This window comes from Salvelinus sp. IW2-2015, linkage group LG35 (genome assembly GCF_002910315.2).
Source record: "Salvelinus sp. IW2-2015 linkage group LG35, ASM291031v2, whole genome shotgun sequence".
NCBI lineage: Eukaryota > Metazoa > Chordata > Actinopteri > Salmoniformes > Salmonidae > Salvelinus > Salvelinus sp. IW2-2015.
The window spans coordinates 2,883,009-2,892,249 of record NC_036874.1 but is presented as its reverse complement, the minus strand read 5'-3'; the positions used below and the strand labels follow the sequence as shown (position 1 = coordinate 2,892,249).

At 42.5% G+C, this 9,241-nt stretch overlaps 1 protein-coding gene across 2 annotated transcripts in view; it reads left to right on the top strand.

The window, feature by feature from the left end:
• LOC139023738 (uncharacterized) overlaps positions 1-8,588 on the top strand; it is an 18,277-nt gene extending 9,689 nt beyond the window's left edge. For both annotated transcript variants that reach the window (XM_070437497.1, XM_070437498.1), the window contains exons 2-9: positions 1,415-1,475; positions 2,084-2,122; positions 2,390-2,422; positions 3,117-3,212; positions 3,505-3,573; positions 3,925-3,967; positions 5,673-7,155; positions 7,203-8,588. In XM_070437497.1, coding sequence (XP_070293598.1) covers positions 1,424-1,475; positions 2,084-2,122; positions 2,390-2,422; positions 3,117-3,212; positions 3,505-3,573; positions 3,925-3,967; positions 5,673-5,718 — 378 coding nt within the window. In that variant the 5' untranslated portion in view covers positions 1,415-1,423 and the 3' untranslated portion in view covers positions 5,719-7,155; positions 7,203-8,588. The remainder of the gene's footprint in view (positions 1-1,414; positions 1,476-2,083; positions 2,123-2,389; positions 2,423-3,116; positions 3,213-3,504; positions 3,574-3,924; positions 3,968-5,672; positions 7,156-7,202) is intronic.
• Positions 8,589-9,241: the final 653 nt, after the last annotated feature.

Below are 9,241 nucleotides of genomic sequence, written 5' to 3'. Positions count from 1 at the left end.
CCTGTGTGCATGCTCTCAATAGCAGGTAATGTGCTCGACTGTACTGTTTGTGTTTATGTACGTATTTACCTGTCCATATGCTGTTTGTGGGCTGTTTGCCATAGTGTAAGGGACATTTGTTGTTTATGGGTTATAGAAAGAGGCTATTTGCATTTAACTCCACTACGATAAACAGCTTCTGTGGAGGGGCAGTTGAGTAAACATTTCAATATGAATATTTTCTCACTGAACAATAGAAAGCAGAGCCACCACATTTTGAAATTGAATGGCAATGAATAACAAATCTCAGGTAGAGTTCACTCTTTCTCTCCCTCTCCCTTTCCCCCTCTCTTGCTCACTTGGTTCGTTCTGTCTGTTATTCTTTTGCTCTCTTTTTATATTTATGTATGTTCTTACTGTGCTGTATTATAAAAGCTTAATCTAGCTTCTCTCCTCTCTCTCTCTCTCTTGGAAAAATACAGCCAATTGTACTGCGGCTGGCCAGCTGGTTGCCGAGGCTTTGTTTAGCTAGGAACAGCTGTGTTCCACATCTGTGTGTTGGAGAGATGAGCGAATAGAGGAAGAGAACAGACTCTGTTCTGGGCCCCCTGCCACCAGGAAGTAGCGTGAAGTTTCTCAAGAAGGTGGCAGGAAAAAAACTCCCACTTGCAGCCAGACAAAATGAATGTAACTGTTGGGCCATCTTCCAAAGTGGAGCTGACAGAAACWAAAATATTTGTTTAGTTACAAATAACTTTTCAGTGTCTTAACAGAGGGTGACAGAGTTTAATGGCTAACACGACATAAATTTATTACCTTTACCAATCCTAATGATTTATAATGTCTGGTTAGAACAAAGCACTGTGGCCTTACACACCATTCAAACCGTTACACACACAGTACACACAATACACAATACACAATACAAAATGTAAAAGTACACCGAGTCACACACGGTCCCACACAGTCCCACACCATTACCCAGGTGGGAGGGGAAAGTGTTGAAAAGCCAATTCATGCCAGCTGGCTGTGACTGAGTGTTCAGAGAGGGACAGGGTTACTTTCTGCTGAGCACTGGGAAACACAGTTTACATCCACCCCTACCCCTGAGACAAGATATACATCGTCCTTTAACATCAGMGCAGTGCTTGTGCCACCTGTATGGAGTTGTGTCATCATGGTAGTCCGTGTCGTTATTGCAGAAGATAGTGTTCCCGATACCTGTAATTTTCCATTGARTACCTGTGGTTCTGAGGTAAACGTAAATGTTTGAMTAAACAACAGACAGCCTCAACAACAGACTATAGATGACTCTTTCACGCCATCTCACTTTCGCTTTTTCAAATGGGAAGATTTTAATTTTTTACACACATCAATAGGAGAATATTAATGACCGGTATTTATAACTTGGTTTCTTCTCTTCTCTCCCCTCCAGCATTGGAAGATGTTGCGATTGCTCTTTCTGTGTCTGATTGTGACTCTGCGAGGAGCTGCTGGTACGTATTGCATGCTCTCACCTTCCCACAATGCTCTGGCAGCAGACACTGAGACACTGATAAAGATCTAATCACACAGATCAGCTTTAATTTGTTTTTATGCCCTATATGTGTTCCACACGAGAAATATGCAATGTCTCTCTCTGAGTCCTATAGCTTCCAGAGATAGCAGAATTTTAAGTGGAAAACTCCTTAGAAGAACCTAGGCTGATACTTAAGTATATTTTGAAGAAAGAATACATACATATTACATAAACCACAGTTRAACATAAAGAAGATATGAACCTGTGTATGCTACAGTAGTGTTTTACTATCTATCTAAAGGTATAGTTAGTTATTCAAACAAAACTCTGAAACTGGTAATATTAASATGGKTACCTTTACCATGAGCTAAATGCCCTAGCCACAGAGGTATAGAGTTCATGAGTGAGTATACCATCGAATGGATGGCACCTCAATCATTCTGTATATCCCACAGTAGTAGTTCATAGGCGAGTAGCTCTGCTCCAGTACAGTGCAGAGATGTAACGAATGACCTTCGTGATGTACAGTAAGATGTTGCTGTGAGTTAATCTGGTCCCATCCTCCCCATCTCTATTCCCACACAGCTTCCTCAGAGGAGAGTGAAGGATCAGCAGACGTAGCAGGTATGGAATACATCTTCATCTGGAAACAAAAGGGGACAAAATCACAAGTAGCATGAAATCAGGAGAAAATGAAAAGCATTTTTTATAATGTTACAAAAGTGATGATTATGTTTAGGAGTACCGTGATGATCCGATAATGTTCCATGAGTGAATCCTCAAATGAAGCACAGCAATATAACTACTGCTAATCTTTAAATGTAATACAAGCTACTTTATATTTATGCTGACTGGGCTTTTCCCACTTCCTCTGTTCTGAATGTCCCACAGATGAAGACGATGAAGATCTATTCARGCAAAACGGTGAGTTTAACCCTTTAACTCGCCCCCTGTTAGAAATGTGATGGGCAAGCAGCCCAGTCAGCAGAGTAAGAGAGATCACACCTCTGTTACACCACCGTTCCCCTCATCATTACCCCAGAATGGAATCAATTATCTGTGGGGAGAACCCCCCCTGTGTATCCATCAAGCAGAAGTTAGACTAGACAGACACGTAGAGATCCCTCCCCCCGCCCCCCCGCGCTGTCAGGAGCGCTAATCCACATTGGCATTTTCATTTTCTCTCGGCGTCGCTCGCTGCCATTCTTCATCTTCCCCATGATGTTGCTTTGATATAATTACAGAGCTATTTAGGACAGGGAGGGCTGCCCCACAGGCAGGCAGGCCACATCTTCTGGAGAAACACCTTCTCTCAGCCAYGCRAGGAGTGGAGCTGCACTGCTGAAGCCCTCCTTCCTCCCCTTCATCAGAACCCAGGAGTGAATGTTGAATGAGTAATGATTGGCTGGGAGTGAWATCGATCCAATCAGAATGATGATCTGTTAAATCTGCCAGTTCTGTTCCTCCTCTGCCACGTTGATCAGACAGTGATAGAATTAGTCCATGAAGTCAGTGAGCAGATGAATGAATGTTTGTTTGTATGTGTCTGTACCGATGATATCCTTCTGAATGGAAATGGAGGTCGGAGAATAATTTGGTGTGTTGTTGCCTGTTTTAGTGAGCCCAAATCCCCAGCAAGATTCTATGCTTATCAAACCTGAAACTGATGATACTGTGGACACAAACAAGGCAACAGGAGAAAAAGTAGCGGAAGGTAGGAAAAACTTTATTTCCAAATTGTTCTACTTTTACATTATGTAGAATTTAAGTAACCTTATTTCTGCATATCAGTAGGCCCATAGATCCCTTCTTACTTGATGAACTGTAATTGAAATGTGCTATAAATCCATTTCTAAGTAAATATTTAGGCAAATTCATACTTCTTGGTTTGTATGAACATTAGCCATGTCATGCAAAAATAATTTTGTTAATTAAGTTTGTACGTTCATTTTGTCTCAGTGTGTTGCAACCATCAACTCCTTTTGTCGTGTGTTATCTGCTCTCAGAMGGATTTACTACCATTGTCATCATCGTAGCCGTGAGTGTGGTGGCACTGTCAATCGCAGTGATAGTAGGTAAGGATTAAAAGTCAAGATAAGACTGAGACAATATCAGACCAGATATACAGGCTACGTYACTGGCAGACCTCTTTTCACACCTCACAACACAACACATTARAGGGCCTGTATCTGGCACATTATTACTGATGGTTTGATCAGGGACCAGATGTAGCATCCTTTAGAAAAGTGGTTTGTTGAAGTCAGTGAGTTCGCAGGCCTATGGCTGTTAGGCCCTTGAGTCAGGTACTTGACCTGATTTACTCCACTTCCAGGGTGTCATGTAAGCTCTAATACTAAGCAAATGTGAACTATTCTCCAGCGACAAGGAGAAAACGGTGACCTTTTCCCTTTTCTGTTTGGTTTCAGCCATAGTGCTGGTCCGGCGCCGCATGCACAACCGACCACAAGGGTAAGGCCACACTTCTCCATTCACTCTGTTTGACTGAAAGTCTTACAATAAGTTGTGCATATTAGATCTCAGTGTAACCTAGCACCCCTAATTCCTCCACTGACACCATCGTCCTGATAAAACTATCAGGGATAATAGAGATAATAGAAATTAGTGTCTCTCAGAGAGATGTTCCACTTAGTCCTCCGCTACCTGACTGCCCGGCTGGAAGGGYGCGACAGAACCAGTCGAGTGAGTAACAGTCAGTCCATCCACCGCACCGCTGGCTTGGCAACACGCTCCGCCACGGCATCATGCCAGCYTCATGTAAAACCAGACAAACTCTTGCTGGGGTTGCYAAACTCAATCAGGAGGAGCAGATCCACCCAGCCGCTGAGCCGTCGAGCCCGTCTGGACTTGTGCTGCAATTACCTGCACAGCCTGAAGCCATCCAGCCCACTCCACTGCTCTACCTCGCCCCACCCTGTCAAACTGTCCTGCACAGCCGAAGCCATCCAGCCACTCACTGCTCTACCTCGCCCACCCTGCAACTGTCCGCACAACCTGAAGCCATCCAGCCCACTCCACTGCTCTACCTCGCCCCACCTCTGTCGACCCTGTTAACAATACGCAAGAGAGAGCGGTCGGCCCCTCATGACCCCTACAGGGCAAGACCCAGCCTGCTCCACAGAGCCAGAGCAGATAGCATGTCCATAGAAAATTAGAGTATAAAGCACATTGCACGAGTGAGCAGTAGATCCAGCCTCTGTCTCTATGGTATGACGACATTATCTGACAACAACAATCAGAGCACAGAGAACAGCCTGAACCAGTTGAACAGACAGTGGAGAGATAGTCATTCTGTGTAGTCATTCCCTGGGGCCTTCTGAGGAGGAAGGGGGGGGGGGGGGCGGTTCTAGCTGAGAGCTCTACCGGTCTCTTTCTCTTTTTTTCTTTCTCTTCTGGTCTGTCTTGGGGTTGTGTAACTGTGCTGAGTGCTGTGGGCTGTGGGCTGGTGTTCGGCAAAGTAAACAGTTTCCTTTGTCCATGCTAGCTGCTATGTGACCTAACGATAGAGGTTAGAGAGTTTACTAGCACGTAGCCACCTCGGCACTATAGATCTGATGATCAGGCTTAGAAGAAAAGGGGTTAATTCCTCTGCAGGATTAATGCTGGGCTCCCAGGGCTGCGTCAGCTCTGGCCTGTGTTGTGTGTTGAGTGATAGGTGTGCTGAAAAGAGGCTTATTCGCACAGCAACCCCCGGCTTGTTGGATCAACAGGGAGGCTTGCCATGGCCATAAGTCCCACCTGGGGAGGGGATGTGTGGAGGTAATGCAGTCGCCATGTAGCACGCCAAACCCCTGCAGCGCGCTATAAACCGACATGCATTTCCTGGATTCCGACAAACAGTGATTGTAGCTACCTGCTTTCCATGTGCGAACTCGAACAGGCTGTCTTATGGGAAGGATCTCAAAAATTGTAATCCCCAATTCTCAAAAATGTGTAATGTTTATATACTGTAGTCTGGACATCCAATGTTTCTGTAAAATGATATATCCCCATAAACTTCTAACAAGGAAATAAATATCACTGACGTATAATGTTTTTAATATTTTATAGTGGTGAATTAATAATATTTCAGATGTGTAAAGTCCCACAGAGTTTTTTGGATTGGTATAATACAWTRCCCCCTCTTCTCTTCTCTTCTCTCCTGTCCTTTCTTTAGGGTCTACTCAGTTCCCGCAGAACAGGGAATGAAAGGAACGGTCTAACCACAGGATGAGCTCCAGTCCCATTGGACACCTGCAGGGGAGGACCAATGAACTGAGCTCTACAACATACTGCCCTTTGACCCAGGAAGGGTACACTTTCCATCCCAGCCTGCTCTTACTGAACCACTCCCTACTGCTCTCCTCTCTGGGACCATCTGTTACTGTGTCATGGGTCCCATCCAAAGGAAACTTAGTTTCCTATATTTGGTCTCTTGTTTGTTTCTGTCCCACATATCCCAAAGTATGTGTGTATATTTAAAAGGGAATTCTGCAGTTGCTGCTTTTGTCCAATGGCATATTTTACAAGAAAAACAAATATCCCACTAGAGATCATTTGCAATTMTTCCGACAGGTTTCTCCACTCCTTCGCTAAACTAAACTGTATTCAGAGTTGTTTTGGTGCATACAGAACATGCTTTTTTSAATGAGAAAAGCTAGTTTAATCCACCCTAAACCAGCCCAGTCCTCACTAAATTTCCCCATTCAGTTCTGTGACATATCCTGTCCTTGGCCTATTAGTGACAACAGCCAATACAGTTGAAAGATAAAGCTTGTTCTCCCGTCTTCTCAACCTATGAAGGGAAAAAAGGAAAAGAAATGGGTGGAAAAAGCCAGAGGTCTGAGATGGAATTAATCAACCTTTGTGAATGATGATGTTTTCTTTTCAACACCCCCCTTCTCTTTTTCTTTTTGAAATGCTTCCTTTCAAAACGTCAACCACATCACTGATTGTAAATAGCTCTTGGATGGCTGAGGAATGCCTGATTTTAATGGTTTATAGTGCTGGGACGGGGGTATGGTGGGGAGAAATTGAGAGGATAAAATAAAGTGTTGGGGTAGGTAGAGTGGGATGTGAGTGGGGAAATACCCACGATGCCCATGTTTCATTCATACTGAGTATAAGGCCACTCCACCATCGCTCCCTGGCTCTCTTTCCATTTAAATGGAAATCAATCGTGCCCCGTGAACAAAAGCTTTAGGGCCGAGGTGCTGGCTGGCTTATTTCTTACTCTGCATTACAGAGAAAGGATGTTTTTTGGCAGMGGTCAGAGGAGAGGGGGAGTTGGACATGATGTGCTTCGGCATGACAGGGCTATTCATTTGTTGCGTTATCATGAGGGAACAAGGGTTGTTGTGAGTGTGTGCGAATTACACCCAAGATCAAGTAGTGTTGAAATCACTGGGTCTGTCAAAACAGCGTGCGCACTGTCTTTCTCCACTCAACCTTACCGCTGTGATGTCATCAGCTGGGGATGGGCTTGGCTGGGTTCCAGGCTGTACAGAAACACCTGTGTGTTATTAGTGCCTCCATCTCATTTTGTGTTATCTGGTTCACTCAATCAGAATTGTCCCAATCTGTTTAAGTTGATGAAATTCAATTAGTAGCTGGTGCTACTAATAGTGAGAAACAGATTCTAAATGCATACGGAGTGGTATGTGTGTGTCTGCACTCTTATACACATCTAGATGTGTATAAGAGACAGGTGTGTGTCTGCACTCTGCAGGTGTTTGTGTATGTGGGGTTTGATTGAAGCATCACAACTAGCCCAGTAAGCCTGAGATGTAGTCTAGCTCCGACAGCATTTCAAAATGAGTATAATTTGACATACAGTAAAAGAACAAAACAACTTTCACTTTCTGTTTGTTTACTGACCACAGTCACATTCAAGAAAGCCTTTTTCCCTACTCAGAAATACCCTTAGAAATTCCCTTCACCTACAAAGTAGACGTTGTGGTTACGAGTCAGCGACTAGTCTCACTATAAGATGAGGTTTGCATAGAACAGTTTTTCTTGTTTGCGATACAAAGTACATCTAAGAACCATTCAAGCAAGCATGTTGAATAAGCCATGAACCAAACAAAGTGCAAAAATCCTAAAATAATTGGTTTGACCTGTGTAACGCTCTGTACATTCAGCTACACTCGCACATCTCCATGGCATTATGCTCCTTCAAAGCCACTTCATCTGTTGCATTGCTATTGTGAATGCATCAAAACTGATTGTCCTTCATTTATTTCTTCCAGGCCTTACYTTGAAAAGGGTATGAAATGTTCAAATATTGGAAAAAATATTGTATTTGCAAAAGAGCTCCATGGGCTTTTTCAGCTGTGCAAAAGTTTCTCAAGGCCAATTTTTCATCTAATCTTTTTCAAAAAAATTGTCAAGAGAAAGCATTACTGAGTTCAGCCAATCCCTGACACTGTCAGACATGGCTCTCCAAGAGCCCTTACCTATTACACAAAAGTCCTTACACCACCCCCTCTCCAAAAAAACTGAATCTGCTTAGGGTTTAGATTTGTCATTTTTACAWCAATGTTTCAGGATTGTGCATTCTGTCTTTTGATGAAAATAGGAAAATGTATCAACCAGCAGATTCTGTGTGATGAGCTTGGATGATGCGTCCTTTGCACAGCAATACYTAATGCAAATGTGGACAACAAAAAAATATTTTAGCTTTGTGTATTATTATATTGTGTTTTTATGAGATGTCCTATTGTAAAGTCAATATTCAAATGATAATTTAGTCTTAATTTTTAAGCACACGTCTTCATCAGTACTCATAATCAATGCTGATAAACCCTGTACATTCTGTTTGCTCAGGATCATTAACTGTTTGTAACGTACAGCAGCGAAGTGTTTCTACAATACTCTATATCTCATCCATTCCTATGTCTATGAATCTGAGTGTGTTTTAGAATAACGAGAKCTGCACTAAAAGTGTAATCTTGCTGTTCTACTTGTACTGTAGGTTTCCACAGCCCACACATTCTCCAATCATTCAATTTGGACTAGCATTACTCATGTTCTGTATATGGCTCTRCTATATCATGGATTATGACTATTTTTACATTAAATGTGTTCTGCTATGCTTTGTCTCGGCGTGAATGCTTCACAATATGCCATATGGACACAGAGCTTGTACACTATGTGGCATAATCCAGAGTTTTGCTCATTTAAGTTGTAAATTGTACAATGAAAAGCCACTAAGAAGCTTAAAATAACTTTCTACTAAAACATTTTGTCAGTCTGTTTTCTGAGTAAAGAACATGCTGGAACTACTGACCATCTGTTTTCTTTGTGAGTTATACAATACAGGAAAGGGAAGCAAACAGGTTTTATTTTTACATCCTGATCGCTTTAGGGGTATTTTGAAGATTAACAGATAGTGGAATGTTTTTTAGAACCATTTTATTCACTGGCTTGTATGAGGCTCGGCCGTTTCTGAGATAGTGATTTTAAAAATGTTCATAGAAACAGCTTGGCTAGAGTTGAGCAGGCTGTTCGATAGAGGTAGAAACAAACCTAATATCAAACGTGACTCATCTTGTCATTATCCAGRCAGACTCYCAATTCATTTTCATTTCAAAGTTGGAGTCGGTAATGGAAGTAATATTTAACAAAGAGTAACAAGAAAATAATGTCCCTATTCTTCACCTGTCAGTGTGACTCATTTTTCCATAGTTTATTCTGGAGTTTTAAAACATTCTCTCCACCTTTCTGTTCTGTTATAAGAACAATCAT